Here is a 27,809-nt window from a genome sequence, read left to right as displayed (position 1 = left end):
TGGGGGCTCTGGGCAGTGGTGGGCAGGGACAGCGGTGGCTGGGGTGGTCCCCCGGCTCTCAGAGAGGCTGTCAGTACTCACTGAAAGCCACGTCATGCCTGGGCAGGGAGTGGGGGCGGCTGAGTCGCCCTCCTCACAATATTAAGTCTCTGCTCGGATCCCCTGTTAATAGGATGCCTTTAGGCAGCAGATGGATGGGAACACCAGCAGTTTCATCTACTAAAAGATGGCATAAATCACCCTGAGAAAGGGAGGCTGAGGGAAGGTTATCACCACACAGCCTTCCCCGTGAAGGGCCCGCTCTGGAGCATTAGTGGAATTAATTCATCTTTCATAAGAGCCCAGCGCAGTGCTGTGATCTATGGCAACAACCAATTTCTCACCACGGGTGGAGGACAGACGCCTTGGCCTGATCGACTACACGAACCTGCTCTCCAACAACGGCCTCGCGGTGTCTGGAGTGCTGCTTAGAGGCAGCGTCCACAAGCCACGCGAGCCGGAGCCGCCATAAATCAGCGGGGAGCTCTGTTAGTTTTAGATGCAGGGCTGTAATGATTTGGAATTGCCTCCACCATGGTAATTACATTGAGATTACCCTTAAGTGATGGTAATAAAAGAAAGGGAAATCCGTCTTAAACTAATTCCCTCCTCCAAAATGTGTTCAAGCAAAGCTGAACGCCTGGCCTGAAGACGCAGAAGAGAGAGAGCAGGTGGCCAGCTGCGCCACAGTGCGTGCCTCTGGACACTGGCCCCTGACCGGGGCACAGGGGCCTGACCGGGACGGGCCGTCTTCCACGGGGGACACCCAGAACCTAGGAAGACAGCGCACCTGGAACAGCACGTCCCTGACAGAACCTGGGAGGCTCCGGTGATCTTAGTGAGAGTCCCCTTCAGCTCCCTCCTTGCGGGCAGGGGAGAAGCAGATAGTGGAATTAATTAACTTCTGCTGTGCGCCTGGAGAAGCACCTGCTGGGGGAAACGAGCACCCGGGGCCCATTCGGGGCACCCACAAGTGGGACGGAGGGGGGCTAGTTGTGAAGGGCAGCCGACGGAGCCCAGCCCCAAGGCCTCTCAGACCGGAGGTGAGGACCCTGTGCATCATTCCCTACTGTCTCTCATCACGTGCAACAGTTTGGCACTTTAACGTGGCAGTGAAAGGAGAAAGTTGCAAAGACACCAAACTGCTCGGGGGAGGGCGGCCTCAAGGCCGCCAGATGCAGGTCCTGTGCCCAGCACTGCCGGCTGCCGCCATGAGATCGCCCCACCCAGCCCTGCTGCTGGGACCTGGGCGTGCCAGCCCCCCGGCCACCCCCCTCAGCCCTGCCTTCCCTCCCAGGTGCCCGTGGCCATCGCTGCCACCTCTGGGGAACTTCAGCTGCCCTGGTGGGGGGGGTGAGCCCCAATTTAAGCTGGGGATGGACCCCAGGATGAGAAGGAAGAGCCAGGACGACCCAGACCCCAAGCCCAGCCTCATGTAGCCAGTGGTGCATGACCAGTAAGAGGGGCCCCGGGGGCTTCTCAGCCAGTGGGTGTTGGGTCATCGCCCGAGAAGGGTCAGGACCCTGGATGTTGCCAAGGGCATCCAGGGACGATGTGAGCCTCTTCCTTGGCCAGCTCAGGGCTGTGCCCCCACCACCCTGGTTCTCCTTCTGCTGGAAAGAGATTGGGACCCCCTGTGCTGCTGCAGTCCTGTCCCCAGCACCCTCTAGCTCCCACTGTTCATCCAGGCCTCTGGGCACCCTCAGGTGAGGGCCCCAGCCAAGGGGGCTCTAGTGTGGACTTCAAATAAGAAAGGGTGGGCCTAGGCTGGGACGGGGGCTGGGAGCTCAGCCATGACTGGACTCTGAAACTGACTTCGTATCTCTCGATGTCTCCCAGGGAAGTGCAGTCGTGTCATCCAGACTGGACGCCACCCTGGCAGACATTCAGGGAGGACTCCCAGGAGACACGGAGTTGGCTCTCATCACGGAAGGCCGAGCACTGAAGCCCCCAGACCTTTCTAGGCATGTCTTCCTCTAGCCTCACAGTGAGCAAGGGGCAGCGGGGAGCCGAGGGCAGTGGGTGTAGGAGACCGGACCTCTGACACAGCGTCCTTAGCTCGGGACAGTGGACAAGGAAGCCATGTCCTGGCATGACAAGAGGGCCCATCCTTCCTGGGGGAGGACACAACCTATCCCTCCAGGCTCAGGTCACAAAGCAGGTTCGTGAAGCTGTGGCCTTGCTGAAGGTTGGCTCCCAGCGCAGGTGGGCATCTGTTGGGCGGTCTGCAGGCAGTCCTCACGCAGAAGGGGCTGGGACCATCCTTCTTGGGGCTGAGCAGCCCCCTGTCACAAGGGGGGCGGAGACGCAGGCCTTCCATCTCAGCCCCACAGAATCACACCCAACCATAGCTGAACGGATGGTCAAGGACAGGGTGACCAACACTGGACCCATAGGTGGCCAGCGGGATGAGTTGACACCGGAAGTGCTGGCTCTGAGGCTGCTGACCCCCCAGGCTCCGAAGCCCAGTGTGCAGTGCAGCGGCTGCACAGAAGTGACAGGCCTGGGAAAGTGCCTCCTGGCCGTGTCTGATCTGGGTGCAGCTGCCGCCACCTGGGGCCCGTGGACAGTGTCAGGCTCCAGGCTCCCGGCTACGCCTCTCACCGGCCACAACCAGCACTCTGGGACAGAAGCACACCCTGTGTGTCCCTGTGCTGGGCAGGTCACTAGCCAGACTGACCCACTCACACTCCAGGCCCCAGGTGAACTGGTCATTATTTGCCTATATCTTTGGGGATGGTTCCTTCGCCAGGAAAGAGCGACCAGAAAACCTGCCGGTCGCTCTAACCACAGACACTGTGCGCTCTCTGTGCTCAGCTAAGACAGCCCAGAGGAGCCCATGCGCATCTCTGACCCTCCCAGAAGGAGGGCAGCGGCAGCAGGTGGGAGTCCACCCGCAAATGTGAGTACCGTGTGCCCCTAAGTTCTCTTCCAACGTGACCGCCCCGCAGAGGGAATGCTCTGAGAGACGGTGGCTAGCGGAGCCCCCGGGACGCACCTCGGGGAAATAGTCCTGTGGAAACTTCTCCTTCTCCAGCATGGGCGTGCTCTCCAGCGTGTCCGAGTAGATCTCTTTGCCAGTGACTTTTTTATACTTCTTAGCTGGAAAAGAGCAGAAGAACCGTGTGCATAGCTGGGCACCATCCAACCAGCCCCACACCAGAATGCCCTATGTCCCACCCGCGCAGCCCATGGGGAGCAAGGTAGCCCCCAGGGGACCTGATGAAGGGCGCCGACCCGGCAGGCTGGCTGCTCCCGGCGATGCTTGTGGCTCGTAAATCGAGGTCCACCACCCAGAATCTGACACTCCACTTCATTATCTGCTAACAGCTCCCAGCCTGCAGATTTACAGGGGCTAATTGGCATCCTCCGTTAAAACCGTGAATACGTTTAACAGGGCCGTGGAATTACCGTTCGCTCATACCTTAATACAAATTTATTTAATAACATCGATTTCCTCCCCGCATCCAGCCGACATCACTCATGTCCAAGGACAAGGGGTTTTTATGTGAGACGGGGAGGGAGGAGCACCCTGGGGCAAGCTCCTGGCCGCCTGCCCGGCACCTCCTCACCTCCCGGGACAAGGTGCCCTGCTGGGCCACCCCTGCCCCCCAGGCCCTGGGCCTGCCCCCTGCAGAGAGGGTCTGCCTGGTGCTTTCGCAGCCCAGTCTGCGGCGGTTTCTTTTCAGGGACAGCCTCTCCCAGCCATGGCAAGGTCTGGGGAAGGAACGTATGAGTCTGTTCCTCACTCACTCGGGGACCTGGGGCACTGGAGCACTGCTGGTGCTTTCCCAGGATGCTGTGTTGGGATCCTGGCTGCACAGGGGCCGCTGCGACCGCCACAGGGAGACTCCCTGGCTGCTAGCCCATGTCACATGGTCCTCTGCTCCTGGGCCAGGAATGCTTGGCACGAGGTGGTGTCCCTGGGCTCTGAGGATATTCTCAGAGACCCGCAGAGGACAAGTGGTGCTGCCCCAGTTCCGGAGGGCTGTGCTCCGTGCCCCTCAAGCAGCACTTGCCCAGCACACGTGCCCAGGGGCCCGCTGACGGGCAGTCAGCAGGAGGGAGACGGGATGCAGTGTCGGGAAGTGTTCAGAGGAGAGAGAGCCCCAGGCAAAGGCGCAGCACTGGGGGAGGGGAGGGGAGTGCAGGGGGGAAGTGGAGCCAGGTGTCACCTGTACCAGACAGATGCTCAGTGGCTCAGGGAACACAGGCAACCGCTTGCCAGGCACGGCGCTGCTCTCTGACCCATCTCCCAAACTGCGGGTGTGCCCTCAGAGTGTCTGGTTTTGACGCTGGTCCCCTGAGAACCCCCAGCTCACCACCATCCCCTCTGAATGCCTATCAGGGAGACAGACGGGTTAGCCAGGAGGCGGGGGCAGGGGCAGGTGGGCACGGCAGACAAGTGACCCAGCCATAACACCTGTTTGCACAGGCAGCAGTGCAGAAGTGTGTTGAATCACAGGAGCCCTTCCAGGAACCACCATCCATTGCAGCACACGGACAGCACTCATCAAACACCAGCCCCTTGCAGTGGCGTCATGCTTTGGAGGTCGAAGAGAGACCTGCCCGGGTGACTGGACATGGGGTTGGGGGCAGACGCCCTGGGGAGGGTTGGCATCCCCCGGCAACGTGTGGTTCTCACACACTCCGGGCCCCCCACTGTGCCCCCCCCAGTCCCTTTCCATGGTTTTAACCCCCAGGAGCACAGAGGACAGAAACGGGGCCCCAGACATGTGACATGGAGATGGGACATGGAGTGGAGCCACACATGGGACAGGAACAGATGTGGACAAGGGCACGGGACACAAACACAGTACATGGTCTGGACTCCTGGGAAATGGGGATGGGGGTAGCCCCACCCACGGCTCAGGGGACACAGAGTTCCTGGGTGTGCCCACAGGGCGGGGCTGGGGCAACAGGGATGGGGGCAGCTGGGAGAAGGGCACAGCAGCCAGGATGGGCAAGGGAGTCCGGCCTGTCTGGAGAGCTGAGGGCTGCCCGGGTCCATGAGGCAAATGTGTAGGTGAGGGGTGTCCCCGCTCCTCCCAGATGGTCACCTGCACAGTGTCCTGGATGAGAGGGTGGCCAAGGGTTCTGGGACCTCATGGACCCCCTGGTGGCACCACTTTCCTGGTGCTATGAACATGTGCAGGCTCCCCCTCACCCCCGGGGAGGGCCCATCTACACCTTACTCTCTCCTCGAGGGCCTGCAGCTCATAGCTGGGGTGCAGGTCGTCCACACCTGAGGATGAGGGAACGTTCCTACTGAGAGCCTGTTCAGGCACAGGGCTCCTTCTGGCAGAGACTAAGTGGTCACAGTGGCCACCAGCTCAAGCTGCAGAGGGACGCATGGCTCTGCAATGGAGTGCCGGGCAGACGCCCACCTCACAGACACCCCCAGGCCCCAGTGTGCCAGGTGTGTGCCGTGCAGACAGCCCACCGAGCGCTGTTCCGGGGCAGTGGAGTGTGTATGGGTCTGCAGTGTTTTATGTAAATGCGGACAGTCGTGGGGGGCTGCTGCACGAGGCACTGGTGCTTGAGCTGGAAGCTCGTCAGCTTTGGGGAAGGAGAAAGATTGGGAGGTGCAAGGCGGGCAAGGAGGCCTTTATTCTTTGTTTGAAAACACACTCCACTCGTAGAGAGTTCTGTGACCACTGAAGACGGAGCAGAAGCAGAGCCCCCACACCCCTGTCCCCACCGCTTCCATTATCAACGTCTTGCATCCACGGGGGACACGCCACTGCTCTCTCAGGTCCACACTTGACACGGGGGGCACTGGCTCTGTCGTGTGTCCTATGTGCGTTTCACACGTGCACAATACCACATGTCCACCACTGTCACGGCACACGGAAGAAGCCCCTGTGCCCCCCGTCACCCTCCCCTGCAGCCACCACCCTTTCGCTGCCATTTGCTTGGTCTTCCCGGAAATGTCATGATGCTAGTGACTTGCTGGACATAGCCTTTTCCAGTTGGTTTCATTCACTCGGTGATGCAGTTGACCCTCAAACACCACAGGGATTAGGGACACCGAACCCCATGCAGTCAATAACTTGTCCTTGGTACCCATGGGGGACTGGCCCCAGCCACCCTCCCCCCAACCCCATGGATACCGAGATGCTAGGGTGCTCACGTCCCTGCTGGAAAACAAGGAGAATCAATGCTTGCAGTCGGCCCTCTGCACCCACGAACTCCTAAGCGGATCCAAAACAGTCCAGGTCTTCCCTGAAAATAATCCACACACCTGGAGCCATGCAGTTCAAACCCACGTTGGTCGAGGGTCACATGTATACACTGAGCTTCCCCCATGTCTTTTTGTGGCTTCACAGCTCACCCCATTTCATTGCTGAACAGCACCAGCTGAATGGAGGGGCTGCCGGTCATGTGCCCATTCGCTGTGGTATTAGTCTGGTTGCTTCCGGTTTCTGGTAATAATGAATAGCAATGCTACAAATATTTCTGCACAGGTTTTTGTGTGGACATAAGTTGTCAACTCATTTAAATAACACCAAGGGATGTGACTGCTGGGTGCCACGCTACGAAAGAGGTTAGTTTTGTTTAAGAAATGGCCAAACTGCCCCCAAGGTGGCTGCACCAGCCTGCCCTCAGCACGAACACATTCCCACCATCCCACACGCTCACCCGCGTTCAGTGTGGTCAGTGCTCTAGGGCTCGGACATCCCGGCAGGTGTGTCGGGCCTCACACTGCTTCAATTTGCATTTTTCGGACGACACGCCACATTCAGCGTTCTTCGTGTGTTCTTTTGTCATCTGTGTATCTTCTTAGGTGAGATGTCTGTTTAAATTTTTGGCTCATTATTAATTAGGCTGTTTTCTTAGAGAAGTTTAGGAGTGCTTTGTTTACTTTGAACAGCAGCCTGTCACCAGCTGTGTCTTTTGCAGACACTGTGTCCCAATCTGTGGCTCATCACCTGCTGGGATTGCACTGAGCCTGCAGATCAGGTCGGGAAGGACTGGTCTCTCGACCGCGTTGAGTCTTCCTGCCTGGGAACAGGGAACATGTCTCCATTCGGTTAGATCTTTGATCTCACGCTCCAGAGTTTTGCAGTTCTCCTCACGTAGCTCTTGCACACATATTGTGACACTTAGTCCTCAGCCCTTCTTTTCTGCGTGTGCCGACGTGGATGGCGCTGCGTTTTTAATCTCCAGTCCTGCTTGCTCGTCGATGGTGCCCAGGAACGCGGCTGACTGCTGCATCCGACCTCGGGCTCGCAGCCTTGCTCAGTGCTGCCAGTTCTGTGGTTGGTTCCATGGGGTTTTCTGCAGAGAAAACCACGGCGCCTCAGACTCAGACAATTGTTTTGCTCCCTCCCCAAACTGTGAGCCTTTCATTTCCCTTCTTTGTCTTACCACAGCAGCCAGGACTCCAGAACAGTGCTGGAGAGGTCCTGGAAGAGCGGTCACCCTGCCTGGTTGCTGGTCTGTGGGGCAGAGCATCCGGGTCCTCACTGTGAAGTCTCCCGTCAGCTGCAGGTTTCTGCAGCCTTCTTTATCAAGTTGAGGAGTTCTCACTCTTCGTTTGCTGAGAGTTTTTATTATGCATGGGTGCCGAATTTGGTCAAATGCTTTTCTGCACCTATGAATATGATCGTGTGACTTTTATCTGTTAGCCTGCTGATGTGATCGATCACATTAATTTGCTTTGGAATGTCAAAGCAGCCTTGCACACCAGGAACAAACCTCTACTGGTCGGGCTGCACAGCTCCTCTCACAGGGCTGATGGCCAGCTGCCGATCCATCTTTAGAACATCTACGTTTCGTCGTCACAACGGACACCCGCCTGCAGCCTTCCTTCTTCTGTAACGTCATTGCATGGTTTCAGTGTTGGGGCAATGTGGCCTCATAACATCTGTTTGGAAGTATTTCCTCTTCTTTTATTATTTGGAAGAGACTATAGAGAACGGGAATAATTTCTTCCTTAAATGTTTGGTTGAATTCACCAGTGAAATCATCTGGGCCGAATGTTTTCTTTTTTAGAGGGTTATTACTTATAGACTCCATTTCTTTGGTAATAAAGGTCTATTCAGACGATCTAGTCCTTTCTGTGTGAGGACGTGATCATGTGTGACACTCTCTGTGGTAGACTGTTTCTTTAAAGGAATCAGTCCACCTGAGCTGTCAAATTCATAAGCACAGATGTGTTCATAAGATGCCTCCATCACCCTTTAATGTCCACAGGGTCCGTAGTGATGGCTCCTTCTCATTTCTAATGTTAGCGATTTGTCTTCTTGTTTCCCTTGGTCAGCCTAGCCAGAGGTTATCAATTTTATTGATCTTTTCAAAGAACCAACTTCTGGTTTTGTTAATTTTCTTTATTGAGCTCCTGCTTTCAATTTCATTGATTTATGCTCCAATTTTTATCATTTCTTTTCGTATGCCTAGTTGGGATTTAATCTGTCCTCTTCTTGTTTCCGAAGGCTGAAACGTGGATCAAAGACCACCTGCCCACTTTTTTCCAATGTGTGCTGTCACAAATGTACCGCTTCTCCACACCCTGACATCTGTGGTAAGTTGTGGTCTTGTTTTCATTTAGTTCAAAATATTTTTCAAATTTCTCTTGAGACTTCTCCTCTGACCCATATGCTACTTGGAAGTGAGCTGTTTAATACCCCAAGTATCTGAGGGTTTCCCCTTATCTCTCTATCACTGATTCCCCTGCAACTCCACTGTGGTCCAAAAGGATACTTTGTATGGTTTCCGTCCTTTCAAGTTCAGGGAGGTGTGTTTGTGGACCAGCATGTGGCCTGTCTTGGTGACTATTCCATGTGACTTGAGAAGGATGGGTTCTGCTACTGTTGAATGGACTGTCCCTAGAAATGTCGATTAGACCAGGTGGCCGATGCTGTGGCTGGGTCCAGCTCTGTCTTCACTGGTGGTCTGCCCGCTGGGCCTCCACCCCTGCAGCAGGCCGTGCAAGTCTGCAGCCGCAACAGTGCCTCTGTCTGCTTCTCACTGCAGATCTACCCGTTTCTGCCTCATGTGCCCGGGTGCTCCGCTCTCAGATGCACACACATGAGGGGTCGTCCTAAGTTCTCTGAGAACCGACTCTTCACCACCTCGGATGCCCCTCTCTCTCCCAGGTAGCTCTCCTCACTCGTCCACTCTGTCTGAGGCCCACAGAGCCAGCCCTGCCTCCTCCCCATTGGCGTGGGCTGGACACCGCCTGCTCCCGCCCTTCTCTCTCGTCTTCCTGCAACCGTGCACATCCCGGCGGGTCTCCTCCAGCAGGCGGCGCATGGTTGGATGGTGGGTCTTTCTTCCTCACCTTTGAAGGACAAGTTGCTTGTTTTATTTAAAATTCTAGGTTGTTTACAACCCAGAATTTACAACAATGTAAATATTTCACACCACGCTCCTTGCCTGCACAGCTTCTGAAGAGAAGCCGAGTATAACCCCTTGTTCTTTCGAGCCGGGTGTCCAGCCCACCCCACCCCCCTCATCTTCAGCCTGCTGTGGTTTGGATAGAACGGGACTGGGTACAGATTTCCTGGTATTTAACCTGTTTGAAGTTTTCTGAGCTTTCAGGTTCTGTGGCTTCATGTCCATTATTGCCTTTGGAAAATTCTTTGCCACTCAGGTATTTCTTCTGTCCCTCCCTGTCACACACACACACACCTTTTGTAGCTGTCCCACGGTTCTTGGACCTTAGTTCTTTCTTTTCCTCTTTGTCTTTTCAGTTTGGAAAGTTCTTAATGACACGCCTTCCAGGTCACTGGACCTTTCCTCAGCAATGTGCAGAATGACAAGCCCATCTAAGGCTGTCATTCAGACAAGCTCTTCGTTTCTCCCGCAGCGTTTCTGGCATCGGCCTTCCCTTTTTATTCTTTCTTAGCATCTCCACCTCTCCTCTTGTGTCACCCGTCTGTCCTCGCATGTCCACTTTTCCATTAGATCCCTCAGGAAATTGACCAGTTATTTTTAGTTCCCATTCTGAAAGCTCCAAATCTGTGTGATATCTGAGTCTATGCATACTTTTCTCTTTGGGGTGTATTTTTACATTTTTTAAAGATTTTGTTTATTTATCTTTAGAGAGGAAGGGAAGGAGAGAAATATCAAAGTATGGTTGCCTCTCATGGGTCCCCTGCTGGGAACTGGCCTGCACCCAGGCATGTGTCCTGACTGGGAATCGAACCGCGATCATGTGGTTCGCTGGCCCACACTCAATCCACTGAGCTACACCAGCCAGGTTTGTAGGTTTTTGTTGAAAGCAGCACGTAAATAACTGGGCAGGAGAAACTGAGGTAGACAGGCCTTTCGTGTAGGGTTTTACGTTGACCTGGGAGGAGCCAGGCCGTGTTTCCTGCAAGCTCAGAGGCTACAGCATCCTCAAGGGTCCTGCTCCTGTCCCCTCTGCTGTCATGGGGCCCCAGAGATGCTCCAGTCTACACAGGGTCTGAGCCTGCAGAATCCACCACCCTGAGCCTTGGCTGGGAGCTGCAGTGCTGCGGTTTGGGTGAGGGACTGCTCTGTGTCCCGTGAGTGGGGCTCAGTCTCACAGTCAGCGTGTGTCCCCATGTGTGCTTCTCAGCACACACACACACACACACACACACACACACACACACACACTTCAAAGTATCGGCTTCCCCTCCCCTGCCAGAGGCTTGGGGGAGTTTTTCTCTGATCTCCACCCTGAGAATGTGGTGGGCACCTGGAGAAACCCACGGAAGTGTGTGGGCGCCAGGCGGGGTCCCTAGGCATCTCCTGCACTCGGCTCCGGCCTCCCATGTGCAGCTCTGGGCCGCTGCAGCAACGGCCCCTGTCTGGTGAGGGCTGTGTGTGGGCCTGTGCCCGTCTCTCTGACGCAGTGTGCCCTGTAACCTCAGCTCCCCAGAGGCTCTGAGAAGAGCTGTCTAGCTTCTCCTTGCTGTGAGGCAGTGATGGCTTCCCAGCCCGTCGCATGTTGAACCTGACACTGGGAGCCACCTTTGTCTCTCTTCATCTGCACCTTCCAGGGTCCCGAAGTTTCTACCTAGATGCATTTTGAAACGCGTGGGCTACAGAGGAGGGGCAGGCAGCACCCCTGCCTGAGATGCTGGCTGCACCCTGTGCCCTGCATCCGCACCCTCACCCCACACTGGAGCCCCACACCGGCACCCCAATTCTGCATTGGCCATACCTGAACCCCAGATCTAGCACCTCAACCTGTACCTACAACTGCATCCCACACCCGACACCCCACTCCAGTGCCCTGCACTTGCGCCTGTGCACACACCTCACACCTGCACCCACACCTGCACCCCGCCCAGCTGGGACACTGAGTGCTTTTGGACTGACACACGCTCCTCACACGCCTCAGTTCTCCGAGCACACTTATTGCCTGTCACTGTCACAGGTCTTGTCACTGACATGTGGAGGCCTGGTAAGCCGTGCTAGAGTCATGTGACCCTTGGACACACAGCTGCACGCACACTGCGGGCCAGCAGTCCCTCCCCGACTGATCTGATTCAGTAGTAGAATTGTAGGCGAACAGTCATGCAAAGAAAGGACAAGTTCAATGGGTCGGTGCAAGCGGGAGAGCTGTACCACCCCCTCCGCCGCCGACCCCAGCGATGTCCCGCCACTCCCATGTGGGAACATGCCGCACTGGGGTCCCTGTCTATAGGAATCATGGTCAGGGCGGCTGTGGCCTGTCTCTCGCCACGTTCGTTGGTAGGAAAGTCAGACGCTGGTGTTTAAGAGTGTGTAAAGAATCCTCAGGTGACAGGGCCAGTGACAAGTGCCCACCGCTGGGAACCCTGCTCTCAGCCTAGATGGAACCGCCTGCGTCTGTGTCTGTCAGGGGTGGTCTGCCCCCAAAGTGGGCAAAGATGACGAGCGGCTCCCCAGCTGTCCCGGCTGAAGCTGTGTTTTAAAGGAGCAAGTTCTCCGACTGCTGGGTGGGGCTCTGGAGAATCGGCCCGCACCCGAAGACGCAATGCTGAGTGGGAGATAAAAGCACCACTGTGCCCAGTAGAACTGGGCGGCACTGCAGTGTCGGGGCTGGGGTGAGCGGCCGTGAGTGCCCCCAGACACTGTGACGAGGACTGTGACGTCAGAGACAGCTCTGGGCGAACCTTCCCGACAGACTTGTAGGCTCGCCCAGCAAACACAGGGCAGTGTCTGCACTTGGCCACAAACGTGGAGTCTCGCCCAGGGTTTTGGAACGCGCCACCCTCTTGTTGTTTCCATTCTCCACTTGATGGGGACTGGAGGGGTGGCGATGGCGTGAGGTGGATGGCTGCATGGAGGAGGCCAGCTGTCTCGATTGCTGCGCAGCTGGAAAGCCAGGTGTTCACGCAGGGTCCTCGGTCAGTAACTGCTGATAAGTGACTCAAACCCAGACCACGCCATCCCCTCACAGGGACATGAGGCAGAAGGGACCAGAAAAAGCCAGGCCACGGGCAGGGGGCGGACGTCGTGAGGCAGGAACCCCAGGAGGACCCTGGGCAACTGATGGCGTGGAGTCTTACCTTTGAAGTCAAACTGGTAGATGTTTTTTAAGGATTCGTGAAGAAAATAAAAGCTTCCCAGAGCCTGCGGAGCAAAAAGAGAGACGAGGTGAGAGACTGGCGCGTGGACATCTCCACTGCAGTCCTGAGCCACGAACAAGTGCTCTCCCAACGGGAGCCAGAGGTGCACTCGCTGTCACTCAGCCACAGGCCTGGAGACCCGAGGCACTCTGCACGGACGACCCCCGCTCTGAACGCCAGGACGTGCCGCCTGCAGCCAGCTGCCAGTGGCACGTCTTCCCACAGAGGGGCCGTCTAGGGCAGCTCCCTTCTGCTGTGCGGGCCAGAGGCCCAGTGCGCAAGGGCTCGGCCCAGTGGGAGTGCTCGGACACGGCTCCGTCATGGCACACGCTGGCCCTGCCCTGCCCGAGGCTCCACACGCTGTCCTCCCTCTTCACTGCCTCGTTGTGCACACACGGCAGGGTGACCCCCAGGGCCCGAGCCCTGCTCTCTCCACTCAGGAAAAGGCAAAGCTACAGGGGCTGGGCCGGGGGCAGGGCCGGCTGCCAAGGGAGACTGGCATGAAATGTCTGTCACTAGAAGTTACTGGTTGTTTATCTGAAATGCAAACTTGACTTTGTGTTTTTTAACCCATGTAGGTGTGTACATGTGTCCGAATATAAGCGTGTGCATGTGTTTACACGTGTGCATGGGTGCGTGTACAGGTGTGTGTGTGTGTAATGGCCCTGGACCAAGCCCTGCTTGGGCATAACCTCAGCTCTGCTGTGCAGCAGGAGGTGGGGAAGCTGCAGTGGTGCGGCTGGGCCCACCACACCTTCTATCCTGGCCAGGACCCACACACTTCACATGCACACACACACCGTACACGTGTGCACATACATGAGTGCCTGATGAAGGTGGGAGAGTGCCGAAGCCACAGCTCAGCTTGCTGGGCCTGCCCACCCTGCTCTGGACCACTAAGATGCAAGCTGCTCAGGCCAGCCGAGATGCGGTGTGGCCTTTTCGGAGGGCAGGGGGCCCCGCAGAGACGCAGCTCAGCTGGTGAGTGGGCTCCACAGCCCACAAGCACCTCTGCCTCTCGCAGGGGTGCAGGGACACCTGACCCTGGGCCACGACCCCATCCATCCTCAGGCCTTTGCTGGGCCTGGCCCGAGGCCACACACCAAGGTGGAAGCTGCCTTCGGAGTCTATTTTTTTCAACACAGAAATATTGTTACAGCATTTCTCTCCTTCCAGCATTATCGAGAGAGCCAACATACAACAGTGTATACGTTTTTTTTTTTAAACATTCCAAGTCTCTCTATCACTGAGGTAAAGAGCTTTTTCTTTTAAAAAAAAAAAAGATTTTATTTATTTATCTTAGAGGGAAAGGGAAGGAGAGAGAAATATCAATGTATGGTTGCCTCTCGTGCGTCCCCTGCCAGGAACCGGGAACTGGCCTGCAACCCAGGCATGTGCCCTGACTTGGAATCGAACCGCGATCGTGTGGTTCGCTGGCCCGCGCTCAATCCACTGAGCTACACCAGCCAGGGCTAACAGTGTATAAGTTTAAGATGGACGACGTAATGATCTGGGATTTGTGTGTACTGCAAAGCACTGTCAAGTGAACACCCACCACCCATGTAGTCACAATTGTGCTTTCTGGTAACAAGGACTTTTAAATGCAGCGCAGCATTCTCAGCAGCAGTCAGTACGCTGCACATCTCATCCTGGGACCCATTTCACGGGTCCTAAATAACCAGGGCGCAGACAGGAGGAGAGCCAGTACCTTGGGACAGACAGGGCACACCTGGGCGTGGCCTCTCTCTGACACTGGGCAGCCTCAGCCTTGCCACGTAAGACAGACGGCAGGGCACGGGCAGCCTGGGGGCCAAGAACGGTGACAGGCTGCACCCGAAACACTCGGAGCCACCCCCACCGTCAGCTTTCACAGGAAAGCTCAGTTTGTTTCGGGCAGAATGCACTCAGCAGCAGTGTAGGTAAACAGATGCTGCTGCGAACACCGGAGCTGTGACCTCACTGAGTGTGATAGAGCTAATCTAAAATTATGAAGTTTACAAGTAAGTGGAAAACACATTGCCAATGCAGGCATAGAAACTGTGATTCTCAGAGTCAGAAAATCCATAATTAGCTCTAATGAATATTTAAAGTCAAAGTTCAGCTAACTTTCCCGACGTCGAACCTACTCTATCAATACGGTTCAGGGCCCTCATCTATCACGGCTGCGACGACGTCTGCACAGAACGGCACCTGGGCCGGCTCTCCAGGCCCTCTGGCCACAACACCTGTCAACAGTGTGTTTGACGAGTCTGAGAATATTGACTTCTTGCCTGTTTTGCTAAAAACAATTAAAGCACTTTTTACATATTTATAAACCTCACTGTCAAGAGTGCTTATGAATTCTCCATTAGCACAGCGCAGTCCGTCACTGCAGCATTTCTGCCAGGAACGCAGACCCCGGCAGGAGCTCTCTCCCTCCTGTGGCGGGGCAGCCTCATCGGCAGCAGCAGGTCAGCAGACACCCACAGAGCTGAGTCCTCCGAGGGTGCTGGGCAAGGACCAGAAGCATAGCGAGGCAACAGCACGGGAGGTGCCAGCTTCACACGAACACTGAACACGGTAGGGGACTGAATGTCTCTGAGACCGACCTGAGGTCCCCACCCTCCTAGGCAGCAGCAGGAATCAGTGCCCACAGAGATGGGGCCTGCTCTTCAGGCAGCTCAGCAGGTGAGCCAGGTGCCTGGAGTGTGGGGTCTCGGCTGTAGCCCACTCCTGTGCTGGGTGGCCGCACATCACCCTAGTTTGCTTTCAGAATGGAGCCTGGACAGCGGCGACCCTCTCTGCAAACACAGCCGACTCGGAGGAGCACAGTGCAGAGCGATCCCACTCACTGGGCAGACAACGACGTGCGGTGGCAAAAGGCCGGCTGCCGGGGTTCCCACCTCCCCGACAAGGCCACCACACAGGGGTGTGGGGCAGGGAAGGAACGCAGCTCCTCGTCAGAAATGCCTCCATCACTCTTCATCTGCAGACACATCAAATGCCCGGTGATTGGTCGTTTCCACACTGGGTCAGCAGCCAAAGTGCACATCACTAACCCGCCGGCCTGCGGCTCGCTTTCCATGAGGCAGAGAATCCCTGACACGCAAATCAAGTCGACTTCGCAGTAAGAGCACACGGGGACATACTTGTCTTCTCCAGGTACCAGGGAAGCAGAAAGCATACAAATGCTTCTCGTGGGTGAGCCCCAGGTCAGGACGACTGCTCTCACCCATGCCAACGACATCCTTGGGGACATGTCTTGGTTGCGCCTTTCCAGGAGGGCCATGGTGACAGCCAGGTCTGAGACCCTGCAGCCTGCACAGGACGGCAGGATAGGCTTTCCTCCTGAAATTGCAGAAGCAGAAGCCTCTGTCCCTCCCAGGGGACCCAGCAGCCAGCTGCTGCCCTTGCTCCTGGGATGGGAGAGGGTGGGGAGTTCTGTCACCAGGACGGTGGGCTGCATGTGCCATGTGCAGCACGGAACTCGGTGACTCTCGGCTGCTCCGAGATGGCACCACAGGATGTTGTTTCCATGTTAAAGGGTTTTCAGTTCATTAGTAAACAAATAAGGGGATCGATGAACAAGAGAAAAGCCTTGCAAGATATTGTTGGTAACCACCCTTCGAGTCTGTGACAAACCACAAACACTGGTTGATCTAACTTAGAATCGGCCACGTGGAACGAGTCAGGGCTGGGGAGGCCTCCTGAGTGGGACAGTGTGAGGCCCAGGCACACGGTGCTCCGAGGACATGAGCCCCCCCTGAGGGACGAGCCCTCGTGCACCAACACACGGCTGTGTAGGGGACAGGAGAATCAGCAGGGAGAAGTGCCGCCGTGTGCAGCTGCGTCTGCTCCTGTGCTCGGGACTGGCCATAGATGTGTCTTCTCTGAGAACCACGGTGAGCCCATCAGAGGCTGACCTGGCGCTGCGCCCGAGGCTGTGCGTGTGCCAGCAACTGGCCATTTCCCCTGTGACATGGGAGAAGTGTTAACACACTTAGGCTCGTGTGACCTACGGGCACTGAGGACGCAGCACAGGGAGATGCAGGGCACCTGGTGAACCGCCAGCTTGTACTTTCACAGCTAGTTCACACCAGGGAAGTGCTCACTCACACACACGTGCACACACAGAGCTCACTCTCAGGGAAGCAAGGACCCTCTGGAGATGTGCACAAAAACGCAGGGCAGCATTTCCGGAAACACTAGCAACGAAAAACAACCCAAATCCTCAAGACCGTGAAGATGGGTGAACAAAATGGGAAACGGCCCCATGATGGAACACTGTAGGCACAGACGGTAAGCAAACCGCCCCTGAACCACAGACAGGCTCGCAAACAGCGCCGAGGAGAAGGAGCCGTCCCCAGACTCCTGTCATGCTGCCAAGACCAAATACTGTCCTAAAGAGCTAGGACAAAACAGAAACTCGACGCAAAGATCACACACTAAAGGGAGTAAAATTATGAACACAAGGAAGAAGGGCTCTCTGGGGACCAGGGTGCTGACCAGGCAGTGGGCCTGCGCAGGTGCACATGGGCAGGGGTGAGGCATGGCTCCTGAAGCCCAGAGACTGCCTGGGGACTTCAGGGGGGTCGCACGCCCCACGCCACACCACACTCCACGGCCACTGAGTTCTCTCCCCAGGGGGCCGCCAGTCTCCAAGGCGATGATCAAAACCAAAGGCCACACCCGCAGAACACAGAGCCCAGGACTGTCAACGCCCTGAATCTGCTCTCCTCCACGGGCATCCCCAGGTTGCTGTGACAGCCCACCCTGACACCAGCTGTAGGGGACGGGTTTGTTTTAGTCTGGCAAATGTGACTCAGTTCTGTATGAAAAACCGACAGAAGTGAAGTGGTGGGCAGAAGCCAGACCTTCAAACTGAGTTTTCCGTAAGAATCAGGCCTAGAAAATGCACACAGACTGTCATGGCTTGCTCTTGCTAAAACTCCATCACCCTGGTCTAAAAGAACAAATGTGTTTGTCTACCTTCAAAATAATATCCAAAGCCTGTGTAAATTTGCCCAAAGACAAAACTAATCAGCTCATCACTATTCCCCTCTGCCTGTTATCTTCATTTCCTTGATTATACCTAAAATATAGACAATAATATTCCATGTGATAGATAATAAATGTTTCTCTAATATAAAACCCAAAGAAAACAGTAACAGCCTGTCTAGGCAAGGGTCGAGACATGCTCCCCTTGAGGGGGTGGCCGAGCCGTTCCCTTTTCTCCACAAGACCATTGTCTCCTGTGCATTCATTCTCATCGTGGGCCACAACAGGTGGACCCTGCTGGCCGGAGTCCGCCACAACCAGAAGCTTGGAGCGGTGCCCGACATGCCGTCTCCTTGCCATGGCCGGCTGCCACTTCCAGCTTTGCCAATTGGAGGGGTGTAAAATCACACATCATTGTTGTTTTAACTTGAGTTTTCATTACATTAGTTGAGCACCTGTTTTTAAGAGTATTGGCAGTTTAGGCCCTGGCTAGCTGGAGCATCACCCTCTAGATCAAAAGGTCATGGGTGGATTCCTGGTCAGGGCATATAGCCAGGCTGCAGGTTCAGTCCCCTACCATGGTGTGTATGAGAAGGCAACCAACCAATGTTTCTGTCCCTCTCTCCATTCATCTCTCTAGAAGCAATGGGGAAAATGTCTTCAGGTAAAGATTTTTTAAAAAAGAGTTTGGCAATTTCAGTTTCTCCTGTAAATTTCTTGTTCATATCTTTTTCTACTTTCTGTTGATCTTTTCCTCATTTCCTTCATTTAAAAATTTTTCAATATAGTCTAGAATTATTTCTCTATTACTTGCACTACAAAGAATTTCTCCCACTTTTTGGCTTATCTCACCAATCGTTTTTATGGCACCTTTCATTAAATAAAAGTTTTTAGGTTTTTTTAAAGATTTCATTTATTTATTTTTAGAGAGAGGGGAAGGGAGGGAGAAAGGGAGGGAGAAAAATGTCAATATGTGGTTGATTCTCGCGTGGCCCCCACCAGGGACCTGGCCTGCCACCCAAGCATGTGCCCTGACTGGGTATTGAACTGGCGACCCTTTGGCTCGCAGCCTGCACTCAATCCACTGAGCTACACCAGCCAGCACAAAAAGGTTTTAATTTTAAAGAACCCAAATTAATGGGTTCTTTACGGGTTATATCTTTACATCTATCTTGAAAACAGATCCCTAACCTGACTCCACGATGGACTCTCTCTATTCCCATGCAAAAGTCATGGGGTTGTAGGTTTTTACAGTAACGGCTCATCTGTTGCTTTGTTCCACGTGGAGCTCCACAGCCCGGTCTCGTCGTCGCTGATGCCTCCCCCTGGCGCACCACACTTCCGTCAAGTCGGGGCTCTGTTCTTGGCGCTCTTGATTTTGGTTCCACTGCTCCATTTCCAACAACACTTTCTCCTGTTTCTGCTCTCCAGGAAGTCCTGATCTTTAGTAGCGAAAGTGCCCTATGTTGTTTTCCTTCATAACTGCTTTTGCTCGTTTGGGCCTTTGTATTTCCACACAGACCTTGTGCCCAGAACATCCTGTGGGGTTGGGGGCGAGCTGACATCTTTATGATACTCAGTCTTCCTTCCCATGAACATATCCTCATCCATATACTGAGGTCTTACTAATAATGTCTTACAATGCCTCATGATTTTCTCCATAAAGGTCTTGAAGATCTTCTGTTAGATTTATTTTTAGGTACTTTTAGTTTCTGTTGCTACTAGAAAATATAATTGTCAAACTACCATTGGTTTAGAACCATTTGTTTCCCGCCTGTAAAAACGCTGATGATTTTCGAGCCTTGCTCAGCATACACTGGGCTCTGACAATGACTGGCTCTCTTCGACAGTTTGCAGGACTCCGGCTTTGGTCATTTCTTCTGGTCCACAGTTCTTGCATGATTTTTTTCCTTTTTTCCCATCTTGTTGCACAGCCAGATGGCCTGGCTCCGTGCTGAACCGAAAACGCTGGCCTGTGCTGAGAAGAGACTATGTGCCTGGTGCAGGGTCGGGGGGAGTGCTGGGGCGGGGGGTGAGGGGAATGCCTGAACTGGGCACATGCTGGTGAACTGGAAGTAGGCGAGTGAGGAAAGGAGGGCCAAGGTGTCCCCCAGGGTTTGGAGAGAGGAGCTGGGGGAGGAAACTGCTGTTTCCTGAGGCAGAGGGGACTAATGGAGATGTGAGATTCGGAGGGAAGCAAGGAGGCTGGGGCAGACCCCTTGCCTGAGGTGCCTGCTGGACACCCACATGGGGATGTCACCCAGCTACTTGGAACAATGCATCTGAAGGTAAGCATCATGCTTGAGTGAGAAGGGCCATTTTTGACCTCCGAAGCTGTGCTAATTTGCAGCCTGGGGCACTGCAGAGGGGAGAGGTTGGGAACAGAGGCCCATCCGAACAGCAACAACAGAGAGCCGAGCTGGCTAGGACAAAGGGACAGGTGGACATAGGCCTTTCTGGTTTCAGTGGGTTGACGTAGTAAAGTCTTTAGAGAGGTAACAGCCTGAGGGCAGCCTTGCATGGCTGGCCCTGACCATGGTGCGTGTCACGTGCGCTCCTGGGCGCTGCTCGCCAGCACCACGTGCAGGTGCTCCGCCTTGTTTCAGAACCTGTCTCCCTCCTCGCCACCCTGGTGAGGCAGTTCTATGCCAAGTCTCCAGTGATGTTCCAGTTGCAAATCCAAAGGACATTTTTCATGACATTCGGTTTCTCGGCAGCACAAGGACCCTGCCCTACCCCCTCTTAATTTCCCAGTTTCTGGATGCCATGCTCCCTCTCTAGAATCTCCTCTGTGGGATAGTGACACGTTGGATCTGCTTGGGGTCCCCGAGGAATCTTCTTCCACTTCCCTTTGTGGTGGGCCCCTTCATCCTGTCCTCCAGGTGATGGCTCCACACCCAGAGCGACGGCCCCTGAAGGACACCTCACAGCTCTGGGGGTAGTGGTCCCCATGCGGACATGTCTCTCACAAGGAGTCCTGTCCCCTGCCCCCAACTCCAGACATCCCTGCCTCTTTCATCCTCCTGTCCCCCTTGCACACTGTCACTCTCCCTGAACACTTCCCACTGCGTCACCACCACGTTCCTCCCTAGACATCGTGGAGTCTCAAGTGCCACCTGTCTCTGACCTTCCATTTCTCTGCATCCCCACTGCTCAGCCAGTGGACTCCTTCATGGACCCCTGCTTCCTCCACCACTACTGCCCCTCAGCTTCTTGTCCACCAGATACCAAGGTGACCTTTTCAAAAACAGAAATCTGACCCTGTCCTTCTGCTCTCCAGTGACCTTCTGCCAGGCCTGCTCCCCAGGTCCCTTAGGCCCAACCCAGCCCACACAGCTCCAGCCACACTGGCCCTGACTCCAGAAAAAGCAAAGTTCTACCATCATTAGGGTATTCCCCTGCTTTGCCTTCCCCACTTGCAGCTTCTCCTCCGATGACCCCTCTGCCACTGTAGGTCTCCATGAAAATACTGCCTCCTCCCAGCAGCCCTCCCAGATTGCTCTGTGCAGAGCCTTAGCAGCCCCACATACCTCCATCCTTTGGCAGTGCTGCCCACTCTAGCTGCAAGCTTCCCTCTCTCCTGTCACCTGGCTTCTCTACTAGGAGGGAGGGAAGCCCCTTGAAGGAGGTCTGGTCACCCCGAACCTCTGGCACAATGTTTGGGACGTGGCAGTTTATGGGGTCCTGGTTCAATGACAAAGATGTGGAGATGTGGGACACCTACAGGAAAGACTAGCTAAGTGGCTCAGGAGGTGACATGCAGGACTCATCACTCAGGGTTCAAAGGACAATCTAACGCATTGCCTCCTTCCAAGAAGCTGAACATGACTGCAAAAAACTAACCCACTTTTTACTACAAGGAGGAACAACTATTTCACAAGAATAAGCCCTGAGACGCCTGGTTTTAATAAAATTTAATAGATTGAGTAATAAATCAAAGCTAAGTTACAATAACATTCATTAGGTTATACATGATAACAAATGAAACAAAGCATTTGTTTAGATCAATGCAGTGCTTCATTGATCTTCCCTGCATAATGAACTCACGGATGGCCATGCCAATTGGACAAGGTGTGCACCGTTGTCTCACCCAGCCTCACCCACTGGGAAGTGGAGGGAGAGGGCGCATTGAGCGTGTCGCTGTCACGAGGGCGCCCCACCTCTCCGAGCCTCTTCGTAACCATTGAAAATGAGCCCTGACTTCTTCACAAAGTACTGACTTTCCAATGTCAGCCTCTGGGCCAAACACGAAACGCCAGCACAGCGGGGGGGCCCCCCTGTCTGACCCTTGCCGCCAGGCCCCGCCCCCGGCTGGCTGCCTGTAGGAGAGATGCACGTGTAATTTCATTCCATGCCCCATCCAACAGCTGACATCCGAAGTTAATTAAATTGGCTGTCCATTGTGTTCATCTACTTACAAAGTTAATGATATTCTGCTCCTGAATTAAAGAGCATTTCATAAGTGCGCGCCATGGGAGCTGGCGTGCGTGCACTGGGTGCTGAGCCCTGTCACGGCCCTGGTTGTAGGGTCCCCAATTAGGCAGCCCAGCAGAGGGCTGGGCAGAGCACAACCATCGTGACAGGGAGGGTACACACTCTGAGCAACAGCCACTTAATGTCACGCGGCCCACAATAAATCCGGCAGATGAATGTGCCTGTTAACATTTCATACCGCCGCAGTGAAGGCCAGCAGCGGGGGAGTGAGGCAGCCAGTAATGGGCCCCACCAACAAGCTGCTGGGAAGGGGTGCCTGCGGGTGCTGACGGCCACCCCACGGGTGACACCAGATCTACAAACTGCAGGGGACACTCACATCACCCCTTGTCTGGGGCTGAGGTCACCAACTGGTTCAGGCACAGCCCCACTGAGAACTCACTCAGTCGTTCACAACTAATTCTCAGCACCTGCTCCGGGCCATGCTGGCAGGCACCCAGAATTGTCTTGGGTAAATAAATGGACCAAGAGTGACATTGTGTGACGCATGGGACAGCGATATTAAAGGTCAGCTTCTGAACACGGGCAATACCCACAGGATGCCTTGACCAACAGATGTGAACACAGGAGGCACCCAGGGCCACTGGGGACTCCTCTGGGCCAGAGGGCAGTGGGGGCTGCCTTTGCGCAGGACATGGGGCGGTGGAAGGAAGTGTCCAGCTCTGGACTCACTGAGGTTGAAATGACCGTAAAGCTCTGAAGGGAGATGTTGAAGGCAGATGGACATCTGGATCTGGGGCCCAGGGTAGAATCTGGGTACAGATGTAAATGGGGTGCATGGGGTTTCATTCCAATTATGCTGAGCTCTCTGAGAGCTGACTAGAGCCAGAGAAAGGGTACTAGGGACTGGGCCCAGGACCACCGGTGTGGAGGGGTTGGGAGCCAGAAGGCAAAGGGCTAAGAGAGAGATGCCGGGGCAGTCAGTGGGGACACAGGGTGGTCAGTGGGGACATGGGGAGGTCAGTGGGGTCACAGGACAGTCATTGGGGACATGAGGAGGTCCGTGGAGACAGAGGGCAGTCAGTGAGATCATGGGGCACATAAAGGGCATGGGGACGGGTGACCTTGGAGTCTTCAACAATGAGGCCAGCGAGGAGGGGAAAGGGCCATGTTCAAACCCCTGCCCTTTGGAGACCTGCCTACATGCGAGGACAAAGGTGCCAGAGAGAGGGTGGCAGGTGCCACCTGCAGAGTGAGAAGCAGGGTCAGGGAGCACCAGGCCCCTAGCTGGTCTGCCTCTCCTCCTGAGCCAAATGGGTTGACAGGGAGGCAGTGCCCAGGCATGGCCGTCCAGGGGGAACAGTGTGGAGACAGAGCCAGTCACCTGGATCGGGACCTCTGGCTCCTTCTCTGTGCGCCTGCTCCCCAGCTAGTAGTGCTCAGCACACTGTCCTGGACCTTCCTTTCTGGCAGAGAGATCTGCTGACTCTCCCCTGAGTCAGCAGACTCACGAGCTGATGCCTGTTTCACTTGGGGAGGGAGCGAGCATGTCAGACTCACCCCGTGTGCCCAGTGCCCGCCCAGGTGACCAGAAGAGACGCAGGCCTAGACTTTTTCTGGAACCACCCAGACCATTTTCAGTTTGCATCACCCAGGGGTTTGCCTCTCAAAATGAGATGCATTTGCAATATGGGTGCTCTCTTTTAGAATACAGACTTTGAAAAAAGAGCATTTTAGTAATGAGCAAAGAAATATACGAGCCTTAAAATAACAACTAGTTTGAATTATGAAATGTATTAAGTCATATTTTCCATGTCTAAATGATTACAAAAGTAAATCAATAAACTTTTATGCCAATTAAATTATGTGGAGAGTTTATATCATAATTAAAACAGCTCTGACTTTCATCTTTTGTCTTCCAAAAATCATTAGCTCTTCAATTATGATTTCATTCCTCCGAACGCCCCTGAGAAGCATGCGTGTGCATTATGGACAGAGAGGTAATTAAAGCAGGTGCACTTTTAAGAGATGGCAGCGCTGAGCACAGGCTGTCTACAAAACGCCTCCTGCCATTAGGAAAGCTCAGGGTGCATGAAATGCTACCAGAAAGACTTAATTGATTTTTAAATTTCAGCCATGCTGGGAGGCTGCCGGCAACTTCAGTTGCAACAGCGGAGCTCGGCCCCTCCCACAGGGATGCCCATACAGCAGTGCCCCTCCCCGACGGCCGCTCCCACGGTCCCACTGTCCTCGCCGCATGTGCTTTGGGCACAAAGCCTTGTGCACAGTCCCACTGTCCCCACTGGGAAATGTATCATCTCTCCCAAAATAACTTCTGACCCACCCCCTGCTTTCTTCTCAGTCTCCAATCAGAGTGTCGGCCGGCACCCCGTCATCTCCCTCCCCACCCCCCCTTCCTCTGTTTCTCGTTTCCTCTGTGCCCTGGCCTGGTGGCAGCGCTTAACTGACGTCGGCCCTGCAGTGTCTAGCCAGGTGATCTGGGCAAATGCACACTCCCACAGAGGCCCAGCTCCCCATTTGTATGGGGCCCCCGTTATTCAATTCTTTCTGCAGGAAGGTCTGCCAAAGGTGATGCACACGGAGCACAATGCCTATTGAAGAAGCCGCCCAGAGCACAGTTCTCTCCCTGGGCCCTGAATCAGGGGGCTGTGAAGTCCCAGCCTCCAAAACCCTGTCCTCCAGCTTTAAAGCCCAGTGTCCCCTTGATCAGCCTCTAAGGGGGAGGGTGGGGGCACCTTGTGTCAGTGGGGACACAGGGAGGTCAGTGGAGTCACAGGAAAGTCAGCAGGGATGTGAGGTCAGTGGGGACACAGAGGCTCCACACTCTCCCTGCCTATCACCCCGCACCCCTGCTTTTCTGAGGGTGACCAGTGCACAGAGTCCAGCTCAAACCCTGAGTCTGCCCCCGAGTCTGAGGACCTCAGCTAAGTTACTGACCACTCTGTGCCTCAGTTTCTCCATCTGCCACTCAGGAAGATACAGTGCCTGCTCTGTAGGACTGCTCTGCGCCCTCGGCAGTGTAGGGCGGGGCATGTGAAAAGCACCCAGGACGGTGCTGTGACAGTTCGGTGTTGACAAGCTCCAGGTGGTGATGTTCTGCATTCTCCCCTCCACCCTGGTGCCCCCCTCAAACAAGAAGGAAAGATACCAGAACCACAAGGCACGGCAGAAGGAGGCTCCGTGCTTGCCCACCTCCGACCACCCCCAGAGGGTGGCTGCTGCCCCGAGGGCTGGGCCCCGCCACTAGCGCCTGTACAGCTGTGCAGCCCCAGCCAGAAGGCGGCAGGTCCATGGCACCAGAGCTCGGGCACCTTGGTCCCCACCTTGCTTCTGGGGCCAAATCACGGAGAGTCCTTCTGGGGACAGCACCTCCCTCCCATGATCCTGACGTAAATCAGAGCCACTGACAAGGCCACGGAGGAGTGACACCCGTCGGCCACTCACTTTGATGCTGCTGCCCTGACCACATGGAAGAAAAGAAGACAGACCAGTGTTTCTGCAGGACTGAGGAGCAGGGGAGGCAGGGGGTCAAGAGGTACTTCATAAGGGGAGGGAAATGCCGGTATGCATGTTTGTTGGTGGCACCAGGGACCCAGGCATCCTGCCTCCTGCTGTCACAGAGTATGCTGGTGGGAATGGCCAGCCAGGACACTGCAGGAGGGGCTGAGTCTCAGGTAGATGCTGGCAGGAGGACGGGGCTGGACACAGCAAGGGGACATGGGGCACCATGGCCAGATTGGAAGGACTTCAGGAGGCGGGAAGGCACTTGGGGAAGAGGTATGCAGTCCCGAGGACCAGTGGAGCCAGGGCTTTGGGAGGGAGAGGTGGGGCTGAGGGCTGGAAGGAGACAGGCAGAGCCACTTGGCAAGACTAGAGCAATGGCCAGGACGACTCTGACAGGGACCAAGCACACAAGTGCTGGGGCTGGGTGGGCCACAGGGCATGCCCAGATGCGGGGGGCAACCCTTCCCAGTGAGGGCTCGTCATGTCCCCTCGGGACTCGGTGCGAGGCAGCTCTAAGCCAGTCTGTGCCAGAAAGCATGCCATGTTGGGGCCACAGCTGGTGAGGGACAAGGCAGGGAGGAGAGACCAGGGTTCCACGTGAAACAGTGAGTTGCCAATGTTCAAAAAACTGCATGACTACAGCGGAGAGAGTGTGCAAATTTCCCCGCAAAGCCTGGAGGGGCAGGCCCACTCCCCCGCAGGGGGAGCCCCCTAAGGCCAGGCCCCTCCGCCACTCTCATGCCCATGTGGCACCCACGTGTGACTAAGTGAATGGAGCTCACGGGTCTTTGAGCACAGGAGGGGAGCCGGCCCACGGCCCCCACAGGAGAGGCTGGGCCAGGCCCAGCAGGAGTGTCCCCAGGTATCCTGGGTCGGTGATTTCTGGTTCATGAAATGAGTCACCCAGGCTCCACGCCCTGCAGTTCATGGCCAGTCTTGGGTCCCCGGCTTTATGGACTGTCCCAGCAGACAGCAGGCGCCCAGTGAACCGAGCTGCGGTGGCATGTCAGAGGACAGTGGCTCTTCCAGGAGGAGGCCGTGGTCACAGCAAACCCAGAAGAGCTGCCATTGGGGATGAGGGTGACCGAGCAAGTGACATGGACAAGCAGCTCTGAGTCACATGGAGGAGAAAGAACAAGCCCCCCACCTCACACTCCTGTGCAAGCCTGCGTCTCACCTGGGGAGAAGCCACAGTGCTTCCCTGCCTCCCTGACCAGGCCCTAATTAAACCCCCAGCCTGCTGTTTAGAGCAAAGCCATTGTGGACAAGGATCAAGAATTTCGTTGTCCCTGTGGAGCTGTAAACTCAGTTGCCCACGTTGTTACTACGCAGCCTCCATAGAGGGGAGCGGCTGAGAGACCCAAGGGGTCTGACAGGGGCGGGAGGCAGTCAGTCCATCGCGTCCCTGGCCGGCAGCCCCTGCAGGCACAGGGCGAAGCTTCGAAGGAGGGTCACGAGGGAGCTCAACAATGAGCTGCAGAGTGGCAGAGGGCTGTTATTTCCAGGGCAAAATGTGAGGCTCTCGCGTCATTTTGTTGAAAAAAGGAGTCAGCGACACTCCAACCTGGGCCCTGCTGCTGGAAGGTTTCCAAGCCGAGCGTGAGGCCTTGCTGCAGGCGCCGGCCCCGCCCCGCACACGAACTCGGGGCCTGAGCCTGACCGCTCTCAGGGCACGGCCGACAGCCGCAGGGGCCTGTGGACACAAGGACGCTAGGAGGACTGAGGAATTATGTTTGATGTTGCCCAGAAATGAGAAAAAACAACAAATACTTACAAAAGTTACACCTGAAAAATCTCCACTTGAACTTGCGTTCCATGTACTTAGCAAAAGGTCGAGGCGCAGAGTCTGCTGGATAAATAAATGTCGGGGAGGCGGCTGGGTCACTGGAGAATCGGTGCGTGGCAGCGAATGAGCAGCCTGCAAATGCCACCCAAACCCCATTATTTCCCCTTCTCCAGGAGCCCGAGATTCATGTCCCCGCATGCCGCCAGTTCATTACCAGGAAAGATCATCCCTCTCCCGGCTCGCGCTGGGCAGCCGCGGCCCCTGGAGGACCCTTTAATGTTTAATTCCCCATCATCCGCTCCGCTGAACAGCTTAATCTCTGCTTGTATGATCAATACTATATCAGTGTAAATTAAAATGACAATTTTAAAGTAATTAAGCCTGTTAATGCTCGATTCAAATGTCATTATTTGCACAAGGGATTGAGGAGAAATTACACCGTGTCCGGGTGACAGGAAGACGTCTGAGCCCTGTTGGCTGCGCTGTGCCACCGGGGCTTCGGCAAAGCGGATTAA

The 27,809-nt window shown here is 55.2% G+C and overlaps 1 protein-coding gene across 2 annotated transcripts in view; it reads right to left on the bottom strand.

Annotated features, from left to right (window-relative positions):
- INPP5A (inositol polyphosphate-5-phosphatase A) overlaps window positions 1–27,809 on the bottom strand; it is a 146,620-nt gene that overhangs the window by 44,299 nt on the left and 74,512 nt on the right. For both annotated transcript variants that reach the window (XM_037051247.1, XM_037051248.1), the window contains exons 5-6: window positions 12,513–12,576; window positions 3,038–3,141 (exon numbers count right to left, since the gene is read on the bottom strand). In XM_037051247.1, coding sequence (XP_036907142.1) covers window positions 3,038–3,141; window positions 12,513–12,576 — 168 coding nt within the window. The remainder of the gene's footprint in view (window positions 1–3,037; window positions 3,142–12,512; window positions 12,577–27,809) is intronic.

The sequence above is a fragment of the Sturnira hondurensis genome, unplaced genomic scaffold, assembly GCF_014824575.4.
Source record: "Sturnira hondurensis isolate 20B ecotype Veracruz unplaced genomic scaffold, ASM1482457v3 Scaffold0007208, whole genome shotgun sequence".
In the NCBI taxonomy this organism is placed as follows: domain Eukaryota; kingdom Metazoa; phylum Chordata; class Mammalia; order Chiroptera; family Phyllostomidae; genus Sturnira; species Sturnira hondurensis.
This window is presented reverse-complemented; position numbering and strand designations above follow the sequence as displayed.